General features: G+C 35.3%; 1 protein-coding gene and 1 pseudogene across 3 annotated transcripts; both read left to right on the forward strand.

The window, feature by feature from the left end:
* Positions 1 to 928: 928 nt before the first annotated feature.
* Positions 929 to 12,752, forward strand: LOC109188988 (geraniol 8-hydroxylase-like). 3 transcript variants are annotated; one of them, XM_019339666.1, is made up of 2 exons: positions 929 to 1,880; positions 11,990 to 12,752. In XM_019339666.1, exons 1-2 carry the CDS (start codon positions 981 to 983, stop codon positions 12,593 to 12,595), a joined length of 1,506 nt encoding a protein of 501 aa, XP_019195211.1. In that variant the 5' UTR covers positions 929 to 980; the 3' UTR covers positions 12,596 to 12,752. The 3 variants fall into 3 exon arrangements, with proteins under 3 accessions (XP_019195211.1, XP_019195210.1, XP_019195212.1); XM_019339665.1 differs by lacking the exon at positions 11,990 to 12,752 and adding an exon at positions 1,967 to 2,779 and having other exon boundaries at positions 930 to 1,880; XM_019339667.1 differs by lacking the exon at positions 929 to 1,880 and adding an exon at positions 10,857 to 11,843.
* Positions 12,753 to 14,022: 1,270 nt separating this feature from the next.
* LOC109188996 overlaps positions 14,023 to 18,738 on the forward strand; it is a 19,722-nt pseudogene continuing 15,006 nt past the window's right edge.

Here is an 18,738-nt window from a genome sequence, read left to right on the forward strand (position 1 = left end):
GCATTTACGATTAGGGCATCGCATGCTCTCGACAGGACACATAGATGAACATGACTGAACTTGTATAAACTCAGGCAAAATGTATGCGCAGGTGGAAGGCTTTCTTCGTGTCTGTAGAGTGTCTGTAGAGTGAAGGGGAAAATTATGACGGAGTGCAAAATGGAAGGCTTTCTTCGTGTCGGGGAAAATGCTGACCACACCACAACGCATGTGCGAATCGAGCCCGCCAAGCGGTAGCAACGCGTATGGGTTTTCCTTATTTCCTCTCCATAACACTTCAAGCCTTCTAATATAAACTAGCGTATAAAAAGGTGGAAAAGATGAGTTAGCCAAGCAACGTGGGACAACTAAATAAAGACAAAACACAATAAATGCCTTTGCCTTTTAAATGTTTCCCAACAATTGTGACCCATTTTACATGATTTGTCCACTGAATTTTTCATAGATAATTTTGTACTCCGTATTTGTTTTAGTGAATTCCCCATTTATATGGACACTATAATTTATTATTATAGTTAGTGATTTTAGTGTATGCATCTGCAATTATATAAAAACCAATAGCTTAGCTTCTAAGATAAATCATCCACTCTCATAGTTTGCAAAAAAAAACAAAAAAACTTTTTCACCATGCAAAGCTGATCTTAACTGATCATCTTAAAATTTTAAATCTGTGAGCTAATGGAGTGACTAATGATTTACCTCTTCTTGACCCGTAAGCTAAAAATTGTGCCATGTGCGATTATGGGCAAGACTTTGGCACGGCGTCAACTCCATTTGATCAATTCCAATTAAGCCACTTGTCTGAGTTCTGTCAATACCCGTCAACATGCATGTAAAAGAAAACAAAAAACATTATTTATTGAAGTAGCCGGAACCATGAAAATTAGCAAGAATATGATTGGTTTAGTGTCATACCATAGACCATGCATTCTGTATATCTATATATATATTGGGATTGAATAGAGGGAGAGAAAGAGAGAATGGATTTCCAGAGCATTATAATAGCAGTACTGTTTGCCTGGACTTTGGTCCAAGGCCTGTGTTTACTAGCAAAAATAAGTAGTAGTAAGAGTGTCGGCAAAAGGCTTCCACCAGGGCCAGTTCCGTTGCCGGTCATCGGAAACCTTCACTTTCTGGGAGAGCAACCCCACAAATCCCTAGCCCGGCTAGCCCAAAAATATGGTCCTGTTATGAATCTAAAACTGGGCATGCTAAACACAGTGGTCATTTCCTCATCCGCCATGGCCCAACAAGCTCTGCAGAAGCAAGACTTAGCCTTCTCTACCCACCGCTCAATCCCTAATGCTCTGCTAGCCAACAACCATTCCCAATTCTCTGTTACTTTACTCCCTGTTGCCTCCAAGTGGAGAGCCCTTCGTAAGATCATGAATTCCAACATCTTTTCCGGCAACAGGCTCAACACCAACCAGCAGCTGAGAGCTAAAAAGATCCAGGAGCTTATTATCTACTGCCAAAAGAGCAGCCAGGTAGGGGAAGCGGTGGATATTGGGCGTGCAATTTTCAGGACTACCCTCAATTTGCTGTCCAACACCATTTTCTCTAAAGATTTAACCGACCCTTATTCGGATTCCGGTAAAGAGTTCAAGGATTTGGTGTGGAATATGATGGTGGAAGCTGGAAAGCCCAACCTGGTTGACTACTTTCCCTTTCTTGAAAAGTTTGATCCCCAGGGTATCCGGCGTCGCCTGACAGGCCATTTCACTAAGGCACTCGACCTTTTTCAAGATTTGATTGATGAACGGCTGGAGGAGAGGAAGGTGAAAGGAAACAAAAATGATGATGCATTAGATTCACTTCTCAATGTCAGCCAAGAAAGGCCTGAGGAGATTGATAGGACTCACATTCAGCACATGTTGTTGGTATATGTTAATGTTACTCCCCTTCAATTCACATTATTGGTTCGGGTATCTTTAATATTGAATCTTATCGCCCTACATGTTAACAGGATTTATTTGCTGCGGGGACTGATACATCATCGAGCACAATAGAGTGGGCAATGGCGGAACTTCTTACGAACCCGGAGATCATGGCAAAAGCACAAGCAGAGCTTGCAGATGTTATTGGTAAAGGCAAGCCAATACATGAAGCTGACGTTACTCGTCTGCCTTACTTGCAATGCATCCTGAAAGAAACCTTTAGAATGCACCCACCGGTTCCGTTCTTGATTCCGCGTAAAGTTGAACACGAAGTCAACCTATGTGGATACACTATTCCAAAGGACTCGCAGATTCTAGTTAATGTGTGGGCAATTGGGCGTGACCCCAACATTTGGGAGAAGCCATTGGTTTTCAAACCTGAGAGATTTCAAAATTTAGAAATGGACTTTAGGGGACAAGATTTTGAGCTCATTCCATTCGGTGGAGGCAGAAGAATTTGTCCCGGATTGCCACTGGCAATGAAAACAGTCCCTGTAATGTTGGGGTCGTTGTTGAACTCATTCCAATGGAAGCTTGATGGCAACATTGCACCCAAAGATTTGGACATGAAGGAGAAGTTTGGCATTACAATTGCTAAAGATTGTCCTCTTAAGGCCATCCCTATTCCCATTTAACATAGTGCCACTCTAGTTTGTGTTACGTACGTTCTGCAGCAGTAGTACGTATGTTCAATAAAAGATATATGTATTGCTCTATTTTATTAGCTTAAAATATATTGTCAAAAGTTGTATGATATATTGATATGATTTAGCAATGTCAGTTTGTCAACCAACTTGGTAGTGAAATAACTACAACCTTTCTTTTGAAGTTCTATGATTGAATCTGTGAGTTAATATGTGCACAAGTTTCACCGGTGCAGGGATATTGTAGGACCGATATGATCTTGTAATCCATTTTTGTTAATTAGAACTAATTTAATCATGTGTGACCCAAATATTATATTTGGGAAAATCTATTGATGTTCAAAGATTTTGGAATTCGGAAATAGATGCTAGAGGACGTGATTTAGAGCTTATTCCATTTGGTGTTGGCCGAAGGATTTGTCTTGCAAGTGATTCCGGTAATGCTGAGGTCATTGCTGAACTCATTTCAATGGAAGATTGATGGTGACATAGAACCAAAGGATTTGGACATGGAGGAGAAGTTTGGCACTACATCTGGTAAATTAAAGCTCATCCTCTTAGAACCATCCCTATTCCGTTATAAAATATATAGTACAACAATTTTATTTTTGATCCATATATAGTACGTAGTTTCTAATAAATATGTTACAACAATCTCATAGTATCACTTAATTTATTTGTTGGGCAACGGTTTGGAGGACCGAGCCTAGCATCCTGTCATCGAAACGTGGTGCCAATTGCTACGCAAGTATAAGAAAATATAAATTGAATTGCGTATTTTGTTACTAGTTATAACTTTTGGATCGGAATAGTGAAAAAACACTTGCACAGTTGGCTAGTACAGAAAACACTTTTAACATCGATTATTTGGACCCTACAACGTCAGTTAAAAAACATATATGTATTTCTTTTTTTTTTTTGAAAATTTTCTACGGTGCGTCATTAGAAAAATGCTGAAATAATGTCTGGTGGGTGAGTATCCCAGTACATAGTATCAGGTTGCTGATAAGCCGTAGTGGCTAAAGCATGAGCTAAATAATTGTCCGATCTAGAAATATAATTAAAAGAACATGAGTAAAAATAAACGGCAATTTGCCTGCAGCTATCAATGGCATAGCCAACGTAAGAGCGAAACGCAGTGGTTGATGATGTAAGGTAGCGTTGTAATGTCAAACAATCCGTGTAGATCTCAATATTCTGTTCACCTCGATCCTTTAGCCATGATAAAACTTCCTTACACGCCAAAGCCTCAGCCATAAGTGGTGACGTACAGGCCGGTAGCGGCGCGGTTAGTGCCGAGATATAGGCTCCATCTCCATCTAATAAAACGGCCCCTACAGTTGCATTCCCTGTCTCGTGTAGATATCCCGCATCGACCCTGCATCTTCTCACTGGCGGCACAGAGGATCCGGCGGCGTCGGCAGCACCGCGGCCGGCGGTGGGACTCGCCTGGGCAGCGTGGCGGTTTTCTGTCGGCAGCGTAGCAGTGGCAGTGGCAGCCACGGCTGGGCGGGACTGAGTCCATGCGGTCTTGGCTGCCGCTGCGGCTCTGAGTAGGGACCCCGGGCGTGGTAAAAACGCCTCCCAAACTGCACCATTTCGAGCTTTCCAAATATTGTATAGAATTGATGCTGCATATAACATTCCATCAGAATCTAAAATATTTAGAAGTTCCCCAAACCAAACATGAAAAATATCCGTGACAATATTGGGGATTGTAAGGTTGGATTGATCCCAAATGTTTCTTGCAAAATCACACAAGACTAATGCATGCATTGTATTCTCATGTGATATCCCACACATAGCACAATATGGGTTCACCTCCACCCTCTTTAAAAGCAAGTTCGTAGTTGTAGGCAAAATATCACAAATAGCTCTCCAGAGGAACATTTTCCACTTTGGTGGAATTTTTAGTCTCCATAAAGCTAACCAATTAGTAAAGGGGCCTTGATTATTCTCATAATCTCCCACCAATCGTCTGTACCCGCTTTTCACATAATATAATCCTCTCGGGTCCCCGTACCAATACCATGCATCATTATAATCCCGGGATACAGGTACTCTCATAATTCTCTCGACATCCGTAGGTTGAAATAAATCTGATAAAATTTCATTATCCCATGTACCAGTTTGTTGATCTATTAGCCCCACTACTCTGGCCTCTCGTAACTGTATAGGCATCTCTGTTTGTATCATAGGGTCATGGTCATCCAGTAACCATGGATGGGTCCATATAGATGTAGTTTCCCCATTCCCAATTCTTCGTCTGACCCCACTACAAATTATGCTCTTTGATGCCATTATACTCCGCCAACAAAAACTGGGATTATTTCCTACCTGCGCATCAAAGAAAGTATCCCTGGGAAAATATCGGCTTTTGTAAACACGAGCTACTAAGGAATCAGGCTTAGTGAGCATTCGCCATGCCTGTTTCCCCAACATAGCTAGATTAAATGCACGTAGGTCCTTAAAACCCAATCCACCATACTTCTTAGGAACACATAGCTTGTCCCAAGCCTTCCAGTGAACTCGGTTGTCCGACCCAGAACCCCACCAATATCTATTCATCGTTCTTTCTATAGCCGTGCATACTGATATAGGTAGCAAAAAAACACTCATTGAGAAGGTAGGCATAGATTGTGCCACACTTTTCAACAGTATTTCTTTCCCTGCCTGAGACAATAGCCTTTTATTCCACGACCCAATTCTTTGGCGTATTTTATCCTCAATATATGCAAAAGCTGCCTTTTTATTCCTACCCACAAACGAAGGTAGACCCAAATACTTGCCAAAGTTTGGTGCCTGCTCCACCCCCAAAACTTGGGCCACACTTTCCCTATCCACATTACTCGTATTCCTGCTATAACAAATACTCGACTTGTGGTAGTTAACCACCTGTCCCGATAGATCCTCATATACAGTCAGGCATTTCTTTATCTCATTAGCCTCTTCCACATTAGCCTTAAAGAATAAAAGGCTATCGTCCGCAAAAAACAAATGAGAAATCTGAGGGGCACCTCTTGCTACCCTACATCCATGAATTAATCCCGCTCTGTTAGCCTGTTGTAGTAACAACGAGAGTCCCTCTGCACAGATAATAAACAAATATGGGGATAGCGGGTCTCCCTGTCTCAAACCACGCGTGGGTATTATTGGGTCACTCCTTGAGCCATTTATCAGAATACTATAGGAGACTGTGGTCACACATTTCATAATCAAATCAACCCATCTATCATGGAAACCCAATGCCATCATCATATTACGGAGAAAAGGCCACTCCATTCGATCATACGCCTTAGCCATATCCAGCTTAAGTGCACCCCAGCCCCTCAATCCACACTGTTTTCGATTCAGAAAGTGCCCCACTTCTGCAGCTAATAGAATATTATCTGTTATCAATCTATCTGGGATAAAAGCACTCTGTGTCTCAGATATTATTCCTTCCATCAAAGGCTTCATTCTATTAGCCATCATTTTAGCTATTATTCTGTAAATGACATTGCTAAGTGCTATAGGGCGCAAATCAGTTACTAACTCTGGATTACTCTTTTTAGGGATCAACACAATATCTGTCTCATTCAAGCCAGACGGGAGGTCACCTGATTCAAGACAGTTTAGCACAAAACTCGCAACATCCCCTCCTACCACATCCCAGAAATGCTGATAAAAACCCGGATTCATTCCATCCGGTCCCGGTGCTTTATCCGGATACATTGCAAACAATGCATCCTTTACTTCCTCCAGATTAAATGGCCGTAATAGTGAGTCATTCTGCGCCTGTGATACCCTGGGTTCTATCCCCCCAAAAAAATCATCTCCAGTTCCCGGACCCCCAGAGCTGAAAATATTCTTAAAATAGTCCAGAATGATATCTCTCATGGGATCCCCCTCCAACCAATCCCCATTGTCATTCATTAATCTAAGTAAAGTATTCTTTTTCTTTCGGTGAGAGGCATACCTGTGAAAGAATTTGGTATTGGCGTCAGCTTCCTTGAGCCAGTGCTGCTTGGCTCTCTGCCTCCAGTATGCATCCTCCTGGGCCTCAGTGCGACTCAGAAGTTGCTCTATTCGCTGAAACTCGACAAGAGAGGCCGAGTCAGTGCATCCTCTCAAACGTTGTTGATCCCGTTTCAGCTGCACAATCTGTTTCCCATACTTATGGAACCGATCCCCACCCCATCGTGTTAACCGGTTTCCACAGTATTGAACACAACCCTGTAAACCCTGCCCTCTCCCTTCCTGCCACGCCTGCTCCACCACACCCCTACATCCCTCATCATATAACCATGCCATCTCAAACCTAAAACCCCTTCTTCTAACCCCATCCCTCCCTACCTCCTCCTGAACTGTGAAAAAAATGGCTGAATGATCTGACTTCTTGGTTCTCAAATTCATAACCTTTACATGGGGAATTATATTGCGCCACTCGTTCGTTACTAAGACCTTATCAAGTCTCTCCTCAATCCAGTTTGCAGTCCCTTTCCCCTTCTCCCAGGTATATGGGTATCCAATCATTGGCAACTGGGCCAATCCACAATCCTCAATCGTCTCCCCAAAACCTCGAAGAAGGCTATTCGGATGTGGATTTCCCCCTCTCTTCTCATACTGGTATAGCAAATCATTAAAATCCCCCACCACCACCCACGGGAGATTCGATTTTGCCGCCAACATTCTCAACAAATCCCATGATTCAGCACGCCTATTACGGTCCGAATAACCATAGTAACACGTCATTCTCCAGGCCGGATTACCTGTCATAGTTACCTCAATATCAACGTAGTTTCTTGAGTAACTAAGGAGTCTCGCCGTATTATTCTTCTTCCACAATAACGCTAATCCACCACTCAAACCATCATTGTCAACATAAAATAAGCCTTCGAAACCGATCGTAACACGAAGATGCTCAGCATGATCTCGCGCTACCTTAGTTTCTATTAGAAATACAAAGTCGGGTTGCTTTTTGGACACCATGTCCACCACCTCTCGAACTGTCCGTGGATTACCCAAGCCACGGCAGTTCCAACTCAGCGTACTCATTAGCGTCGCCAAACAGTGATGATCACCGGAAAAAACGTAGGAAACCGTCGGAAACCTAGCAAACCCTAGGGGAGGAGAAAACTCTAGCAAACCCTAGAGAGAAATTGTAAATAAACATATATGTATTTCAATTGTATAGTAATTGTTATAATGTCGTTGTTGGTATTGTTATGGATTTTGAATTGTTTAATTTCAAAAAGAGAAATAATTAATTGTGAACGTATATCTTGTTGATAGGTAATGACATGCAAATTGTGCATGGTACCATTGACCATTGAAATGGTTTCCAATGATATATTTCCTGTCAATTAACACTTTGACGCTATGCTTCAAATTGCTTTGATCTCATACACACATAATGTGGGGACCCTTCCAATTATATAATTGTCTGTTTATATGGCCATCATTATTTGGTGAGTTTATATCAAACCGTTCCATAAAAACTAATAACATACACTTTATTTGTCCCTAAAGGCATTGGTCTAATAGATGAAACATGTCACTTGATTTAATTCTAAGTACAAGGTGGGGGGTTTAATTCTAGCCACGGACATTTAAAGTTTGGGTTCAAATTGAACTCTTTATGTGTAGATTTACTTCCTAATAAGTTTGGAGAAATTTATGAGGTTCAGAATGTATGATGAAAAAAAAAAAAACTTTGTTATTAAAAAATAAAATAAAATAGTATTGCTTTGATATATGCCTTCAATTCAATTTCCCCTTACATAAGGGATTCCAATTTGGCCAGTTGGGATAATGTCATTCGACAAATAACACGTTTAAAAGCAAACAACAACAAATACTGTTTCTTTCTAAAAAAACAACAAAGACTATTTATTGAGTGTTGCCCACCGATCTACCTTTCTAGATCGGGTAAGTGATTGTGTGGTCCAAAGAATCTCCATGCACAAATTTCATCACCCTTTAATAACATGTTTTCTTCACAGAATAAACCTGTAATATAATTAAATAACATTTTCAAAAATAAATCTGTCCCATTATTTATTAATGCTTTTTATTCTCATGAATATTATTCCTGAGACTGAGTTATTCCTCTTACGAGGGGAATATGTACTTCATGGCCCCTAATATTAAAATATTCATGAATTATCAGAAATATCTTATATTTGTTATTTTAAACTTTATCACCAATTACACCTAAAATTTGTTTACGCTTATTTTCTCCCTATCACAACATTTTTCTATCATCAATATGACACCTCTTTCATATCCAAGCTCTTCAACCTTCACTAGAAAATTTTCTTAAACTTATATATATATATATATATATATATATATATATATATATATATATATTAATAATCAAATGAGACCATCCCTTCTTGTGAAACCCTTTTAAAATGCACAAAAGTTACTACACAAGTGCACATAGACTAGATATTGTGCAATTCGCTCAACATAATGCACAAAATTTACCCTGCGTGCATATTTACAAAAGGTTCCTTGATATAACATAACAACTCGTGAGAAAGTTTGAGAAAGTATCTCAAAAAATAATAATTTCAAACGGACGTATCCTTAATTTATAGAGAGTTGGGTGTGATCCAAATATTTGTGAAACTCGTTTGATCTTTAAACCCGGTAGGTTTTGAAATTTGAGATTTGATGTTAGAAGCTAGACAACACTTGTACCTCATTTCATTTCGTGCTAGACTGCTACTACTAAAAAAATAATAAAGGTGTGTTTGAAAACCAGAAAAAGATTTTTATAAAATTAAATGAGTCATTTTATATATATATATAAAAATTAATTTCAATGTTTGGTTGCATTCTAAAATACTGTCTTAGTGTTTTTGGTTCATTTTTTAAAAAATGAGCAGAATTGTACAATTAAACATTTTAATTATTTTGCTATATATATATATATATATATATATATATATATATATATATATATATATATATATATATATATATATATATATATATAATAACATTTATAATAACAATTTTCAGTATAGTCAACAAATGACTAATAAAATATCAAAATAACTAACCAAAGTATTGCAATTGAAACAAACCAAAATAACCAAGTGATCATCACATCCAACGTCTTACAATCCAAAATAAGATATCAAAATAACAAACTAGCAAATTAAACCCAACATGAAAGTCTTACAATCCAAGATAAAGTCATAAAATCCAACATAACCAACTCCAAAGTCATACACAATCTAACTCAGATCAAATAAGAAATAAAGCTCTCAATCAATTTCCTCTTCAAGCTTGTACTCTTCGATCACCTTAAAAATTCTAGCTTGAATTTCATTTGTCTATAGAAATTCAAATGCTTTACACAAGTCATCCTCATGAAAGTCAGCACCTATTGTCATCACTTGTTGATATAATTCACTTTCATCAATCATCACCAAGATAATATTTTAATTTCCTACAAGTATAGGTACACAACTTGATTACTTATATGTAATTGTTATATAATATATTGTAACACAATGAAATAAGTAATAATTGTGTTATTTTTCAGAAATTATTTCTTGGGTTTTCAAACACGCTCTAAGTGTCAAATCTCACACTGACTAGCTACTTATATATACTATTACTAATTATGATTTTATTACATATAGTTGAAAAATAAGATGAGGATTCAATTATATAATTAAAATAAAATAAAAGACTAATAAACAACTAAGAAAAGTAACAGGAATCTAAAGCACAATTAAGGAAAAAGGGATACTTCAGACATGAATAGAATCCTTGAGTCCTTTGGTATGGTATATCCACATAGCCACATCTTGTTCAACTTTGCGTGGAAGTAAGAGTTGTGGGTGTAGTAATGTTTCTTTCACAATGCATTGCAAGCTAGGTAAAGAAGGCCAGTAACATCAGCTTAATTCATTATATTTAATGACCTGCCTTTGCCAATTACATCTGCAAGCTCTATTTGTCCTAGCTTTCGCCATAGCTTAGAGGTTATTGAGAAGTTATGTCATTGTTCACTCTATTGTGTTGGAAGATATATCGGTCCCCAACAAATTAAACAACCCCTATTGATATATATAGCAGACAACCGGCCAATTCGGTATAGCTTTTTGCCAAAAATACAGGCCAACCAGGTCTGCTGGGATGTGGCAAATTTTGCAAGCCACTCAAATCTTTCCAACATATTTGACTCGTGAATTTATGTCCACAAGTTTCACCAGTACGTACCTGCTAAGTGCTAATTCAATTCGGTATAAACAATCTGCATATATGCCCACATTGTCTTTCCACTATATAAAATTAAGTTCACCAGCCGATACTACTATATACATCCTTGCATTATTTAATTTGAGGTTCAGAGAGAGAGAGAGAGTCGTCCATGGATATGGATTACCAGAGGATTTTGATAGCACTATGCTTGGCCTGGACTTTGGTTCAATGCCTCCGTTTATTAGTAAAAAGGGGCAGGAAGTTTCCACCGGGGCCGTTCCCGTTGCCGGTGGTCGGAAACCTTCACTTGCTTGGAGACCAACCCCACAGGTCCCTAGCCCGGCTAGCCCAAAAATACGGTCCGGTTATGATGCTGAAATTGGGCATGGTAAACACAGTGGTCATTTCTTCACCCGCCATGGCCAGAGAAGCTCTACAAAAGCAAGACTTAGCCTTCTCCACCCGCTCAATCCCTGATACCCTGAGAGCTCGCAACCATAGCCAATTCGCTGTTATTTGGCTCCCTGTCTCACCCAAGTGGAGAACCATCCGGAAGATCATGAATTCCAACATCTTTTCCGGCAGCAAGCTCGACGCCAGCCAGCAACTGAGGGTTAGAAAGATTCAAGAGCTTATTACCTACTGCCAAAACAACAGCCAGGCTGGGGAGGCCGTGGATATTGGCCGCGCAGCATTCAGGACTACAATGAATTTGCTCTCAAACACCATTTTCTCCAAAGATTTGACCGACCCTTATTCGGATTCGGCTAAAGAATTCAAAGAACTGGTTTGGAACATCATGGAGGAAGCTGGAAAGCCCAACCTGGTCGACTTCTATCCTTTTCTGGAAAAGTTTGATCCCCAAAGATCACATCATCGCATGAGTGATCATTTCACTAAGGTGCTAGACCTTTTCGAAAACATGATTGATGAACGGCTGGAGGAGAGGAGAGTCAGCGGCAACAAAAACGTTGATGTATTAGATACACTTCTCAACATCAGCCAAGAAACACCAGATGAGATTGATAATACCATAATTAAGCATCTTTGCTTGGTATGTTCCCTTCTCTTCTGTATTTTTAATTTTTTACCCAAATGCAATCTTTAGTTCTTTACCTGGCCTGTGTCAAATTCAAGACAGTTGCATGCTATAATTGCTTGATGTTAATGTTCCATATTGGTTGTCTCCTATATCAATAGGACTTGTTTGCTGCGGGGACCGATACATCTTCGAACACAGTAGAGTGGGCAATGACAGAACTTCTTAATAACCCTGAGGCTATGGCAAAAGCTCAAGCAGAGCTTGCAGATGTTATTGGCAAAGGGAAGCTATTAGACGAAGCTGATGTTACTGGCCTTTCTTACTTGCAATGCATTGTGAAAGAAACATTCAGACTACACCCACCAGCTCCGCTCTTACTTCCACGTAGAGTTGAACAAGATGTGGTCCTATGTGGATATACCATACCTAAGGACTCCAAGATTCTAATCAATGTATGGGCAATGGGGCGGGATCCAAGTATTTGGAAAAATCCATTGATGTTTAATCCTGAAAGGTTTTCGAATTCTGAAATAGATGTCAGAGGGCGTGATTTTGAGCTTATTCCATTTGGTGCTGGTCGAAGGATTTGCCCCGCAATGCCAATGGCATTGAGAATGGTTCCAGTAATGCTAGGGTCATTGTTGAACTCATTTCGGTGGAAGATTGAAGGTGACATAGCACCAAAGGATTTGAACATGGAAGAGAAGTTTGGGATTACATTGGCTAAAGCTCATCCTCTTAGAGCCATCCCTATTCCCTTGTAACGTAGTACCACTCTAGTTTTATTCTCAATCCATATATAATAGTTTTCAATAAATTAAATATGTTGTGTCCAATGATTATATTGGAGAATCTCATGCTTATTATCACTAAATTTATTACTGAAATAAAGTACAAATTTTCAATTTCAAATCATAATTATATATGTATTTTAGATTTGTATTTTTATTGTTATAGTAGTGTTGTTGTTGTGGTATTATGCTAATTTAATTCCAGTTAGTGCACTGCTGCTAGGTTTTTATGAATAAAGAAATCACTGGAAATTACCATGGAAAGAATGCTAGAGTTAAGACCATAAATTTTCTATTCTAAAATTCTACAAAAGATTACATTCACTTGTTGCCTGTGAGATGTTAGGTTACTTAACAAAAGAATTGAAGGTCCAATTTGCTGTCAATTAATTAACACTGCCGTTTAATTCATATCGCTTTGATTGATCTCTTACAAACATATGGGATCCTTCCCAATTGTCTGTTTATATGGGAATCATTATTTTCTTATAATTGTTGGTGATTTTATTCAGTTTATACGATCAATTTATTTCACAAAATTAATATCTCTTAAGTTATACACCGACTAAGGCACTATACATTCGTTGGTGTTGTGTGATTTTGCATCCTCTGTATGGCGCGAATCCAACCTTCCAATCCCTAACATTCTCACAAATGTTTTTCACACTTGGTTTGAAGAGAAAATTCTAGACTCTAATCAAATGATTTACACAGCTGCAATATTGTACAACATTTGGAGAGCCCGGAACGGGGTGGTGTGGGAGCATTTTCCAACGCCGAGGAGGTTGATTGCTTTGTCCGCCGCTGCCATCCACGCTTGGTCCAGTGCCAAGCCGACTGCCATCCGACTACCCACTACGGCCCAGACAGCAACGACACAACCTGCTGCTGCTCCGGTGCGAAACAGCTGGTTCGATGCCAGTTTCCAGGCCGAGACACAATCTGCCACGGTTGGTGCAGCGTTGCTCGACGACAAAGGGGGGTTTGTGGCGGCCTTCAACAGCCGACTGCTGAATTGCTTTTCTCCGCTTATGGCCGAGGCGCTTGCGTGTAAGGAAGCCTTGTCCTGGCTAAGGGGACGGGGGAACAGAGGGTGCAGGTCCACACTGACTGCTTGACTCTTCAGCACTACTTGTTCTCGGCTGCGGGACCTATCCGTTCTTACATTGGCTACGCTATTGACAGATGCAGATCCCATAGTGCTTCTTTTGCCTATTGCTCATTTAAATTTATACATAGATCAGCTAATTTAATAGCTCATACACTTGCTTCGTTAGCTTTTGCTCAGACTATTGCTATGTATTGGGATGTTATCCCTCCTAACGCTATTGCTGGTTTTCTTTAATATATGTCGATCTCCGATTTCTTTCAAAAAAAAAAAAAAAAATACACCGACTAAGGGGTTGTTTGGTTTCCGGCTGATCAGCCAAAAATTAGCTTATTTGACCAAGTTTAGATGTTTGACTCATCAATAAACTGTTTTGGAGTGTTTGGTAATTGACTGGTTGCCAACGACTGATTGAGCCAATCAGTTGAAAATTGAAACGCTGGGGAGTGCAACGTTTCTTCCTCAGCTGATTGGAATTGATTATTAATTGACAAATTTATCCTTTCTATTCCATCATCCCTGACCTCAAACTCTCTTCTTCATCTAAAATCAAACCCTCTTTCACCATACTAGTTCATCTCTATTTTCCCACGCTTTCTCCACCCACCATCAATGCCTTCTCCATCCATTGTCTTTCACGTCGGAATCATCATCATCCGAATTTTAAAAAAAAAATACAACAAAAATCGAATACACTAGCCGTAATCAATGGTCGAAGACTCAACCGGATTTGGTAATCTGATGGAGAGCTCTTCCCAGTACATTAGTCGGCGACATCTGCGTCTGCAAGATCACGGTTAGAAAAAAAAAAAAAAAAAAAAAAAAAAAAAAAAAAAAACAGTAACAGACTAACCTAGGAAACACAGATCTGGCTAAGACGACCACGAGCGGTGTTCTGAAACTTTCGCTTTGGCTATATTATGTCACTAGTATTTCACCCGTGCGATGCACGGATTAAATATTTGAAATAGTATAGTTATGTTACCAAGTATATTATGTTAATAAATTTTATATATAAAAATTCAATATGAGTTTTTTTAAAAAAATATTCTGTACATCTTTGTTGACTTGCTATAATAAAAATATGACCACAAAGATTTACAATTAAAATAATAATTGATATTTAAGGTGCGTAATGATTATTATGAGAGCACATATATCCACATTCTTGGCTATTAATATAAGTATTTAGTCAAAAAAAAAATACACAACTTAATATAAACATATATTCAACTCATATATATTACAAAAACCATTAAAATATATTTGATTTAAAGTTTTCGAAAAGTCAAAATATTAATATTTAAATTTACAAATTGTTAAAAACTTATTTGTGGGCCACATTTATAGTTAAAGAAGAGTACTCACCATTTTGACAATGGTTATGCTATGAAACCGTGTCCACCTCGCAAGGTGAATACGTTTCTATCTTCATAATTACTAAACTATATGTTTATAATTATAAAGTTATATATTCATAATTTTTGAACTTCATATTCATAATTATTGAACTCTATATTCACAATTACAGAATTCTATGTTTATAATTACAGAACTATATGTCCATAATTATAAAGCTATATATTCATAATTTTTGAACTTCATATTCACAATTATTGAATCTCTATATTCATAATTACAGGACTATATATTCATAAGTATAGTACTATATGTTCATAATTTTTGAACTATATATTCATAATTATGAACAATTTTAGAACCCTATTCACATTGCAAGGTAGACATCATTCCACAGCATAATTTGCCCCATTTTGACATGTAATAACAATTTTAGGGTTGCTAATTGTAAATAGAGCCTCATAAAATTATCGACGTATAAAGGCAAAATTTTAAAAAAATAATTTTAGAATGAAAGCCTTTGACATTAGCTTTATTATTATTATTTTTTTTTGAAAACCTCTTTAGTTTTTATTTATTTTCATTACATAAATTAACATTAGAGAGAATTATAGCATTCGTAATTTAATGTACATATGCATTACTCTTAATAATAATAATAATAATAATAATAATAATAATAATAATAATAATAATAATAATAATAATGATGATGATAATAATGTTAATAGACCAAACCCAATTGAATTTACTGTCTAAAATAAGAATAGTAACAATAAAATATTATTTTTGGTAATAATAATACTAATATAATAAAATATAGAATGAATATAATAATAATCTATATATATATAAAAGTAAAATCCTCCTAGCAAGTTTTCCCCCCAAAATTTAGGGGCATTTATGTAATCTAATAATAATAATAATAATAATAATAATAATAATAATAATAATAATAATAATAATAATAATAATAATAATAATACCTTAAATAAATAAATTATTATACTTTCCTTTTAAATTAGTATTTTCTACTTATAAATACAAATTTATAATTCCTAGCCTTCCCATCATTTCCTTCTCCACATCGGTAAGGCTTCTCCACCCCGTATCTTCTCCATCATTTCATTGACTTTTGTTAATCATCATGTGATCTTCCACAGTTGAGGCTGATACGTGATTTGCACGGGTGAGGTTTTCATTATCTTAGTTTTTTTTTTCTTTTTGGATTTTGTTTTGGATTTTCCGATATTTAAATAAGAAAAGTGGTTTGTAATAAAAATGTTGATATATTCTTTTTTTTTTTGTTTATTTTTTGTGGAGAAGATACAGATTAGAAAGATTGATCGGGAAGCAATAGAGTACGTTGCTCATCAAGTGGATAAAGTTTGGATAGGGACGGATGAAGTGTAGGCAATAAAAATCTATATCTATATATAGTTAAAAGTAAATCCTTCTAGCCAAATTTTTCCCCAAAAACTTAGAGAAATTTCTATAATATCATCCATTATATATATATATATATATATATATATATATATATATATATATATATATATATATATATATATATATATATATATATATATATAGGAAGAAGTACGTACTAACACTTTTGTAATTTTACCAATATACAAATAAAGATGTAGGCAATGAGATATTGAGATTGAAGTACGTACTAGGAATTGAATAAAAAAATATTTTAATTTAGGCAATGGAGAGATTTTTAATTTTTTTTACCAGAAGTTTATATGTTTTTCCTTATACAAATTTATAATTGTAAATTTATATTAATAATTTATTATTGTAAATTTATATTAATACAATGTAATAAAGTCAATAGCATTAATTCTTATAATTCAAACTAATTACTCAATTCAATAACATCAATTTAAACATATACGATGTACAAATTTATACTAAGGTAATTAATAAATTAAAACACAATATTACCGTGTACACAATATATTATATTAAATATTATAATTACAGTGTACAGTTTATTATTTTTTAAGCCGTGTAATTCAAACTAATTACTCAATTGCATAAAATCAACTATAACGGGTTACCATACATGTTACGTGTTCGTTTTTAGTAATTAATTAAATCAATTGAATCAAATTTATTTTAACATATACCATGTAATGATTTTTACTAAGGTATATAATTGAATCAAACAGAATATTACCCCTTAGTTCAGATTAAGGTCATTTATTAATTAATATCAATATAATATATAGATTATTAAATATATAAATTTTAATTACTTTATAATATATAGATTAAATAAAACAAAATATTATTGTGTGCAAATTTTTATTAACGTAATTAATTAACAATTAATAAATTACTTTATAATATATAGATTAATAAATATGGTTAGATTTTTTTGTAATATACTTATATTTTTACTAATTTAACTCTATATTGAGTTTATGCATATGGTAAATGATCAAGGTGATTGGTAATTCTGATTTCTTCCCATTCTTAATTAATTAACCATATATAATTGTTATAATATATATATATATATATATATATATATATATATATATATATATATATATATATTATAATTATCACCATATATTATTAAATATAGTAATCGGTAATCACCGTGTGCATATTATTATATTTTAACATTTCACTTCATATAGATTACCGTGTATTGAAAGAAAACATGTTAGGAATATATATTATACTCACAACCATATATTATTAAATATGGTAATCACCATTTACATATTATTAGATCTTAGTAATTTTAGTAATTAAAAATTTCAAATCCTACAAAGAATTATGAGTATCGTAATTGTTACCATACAAAGAAACGAAATATATAAAAACATACAAAAATGAAATATATTAAAATATGATTATTATGATTATTATGATTATGATTCTAATTAGTTACCATACTAAAACATTCTCATTTGCTAACCATGTACAGACAATCGTGATTCAATTTAATAAAATATGTTTAAAATTTAATAAAATATGTTTAAAAATCATATTACCTAAATCTAGGAATTGAATAAAAAAATATTTTAATTTAGGTAATATATATTCTAATTATAAGTATGTAGTTTCAGATAATTTAAAAGGACTCAATTGAATAAAAAATATTAAAATTATTGAATAATTAATTATACTAATAGACATTGTAGAAGAATATGGTATAATATAGACTAATTAATTTTGAAAATTGATATACGCTAATATTACACGGAATTTTTTTATCCAATTCATAAATGAGTCAATTTAATTAAAAACATTTTTAATACGATAATAGCTATTTTAATTATAAGTATGTAGCACCAGATAATTTTAAATGAGTCAGTTGAGTAAAAAATAATTACACTCTGAAATAATTAATTATGGTAATACAAAATGGAGAAGAATAATGCACAATATATACTATTTAATTATGGACATATTATTATGGTAATATTAAATGGAATTTTTGGAACCAATTCATTAATGAGTCAATTGAATAAAAAATATTTAAAATATGGTAATGAATATTCTAATTATAAGTATGTAATACTGGATAATTCTTAATGAGTCAAATGGTTTAAAAATATTTAGTCTATGGAATAATTAATTATGCTAATACATATGCTAATTATTACACGATTTTTATTTTAAA

This window comes from Ipomoea nil, unplaced genomic scaffold (assembly GCF_001879475.1).
Source record: "Ipomoea nil cultivar Tokyo-kokei standard unplaced genomic scaffold, Asagao_1.1 scaffold1509, whole genome shotgun sequence".
NCBI lineage: Eukaryota > Viridiplantae > Streptophyta > Magnoliopsida > Solanales > Convolvulaceae > Ipomoea > Ipomoea nil.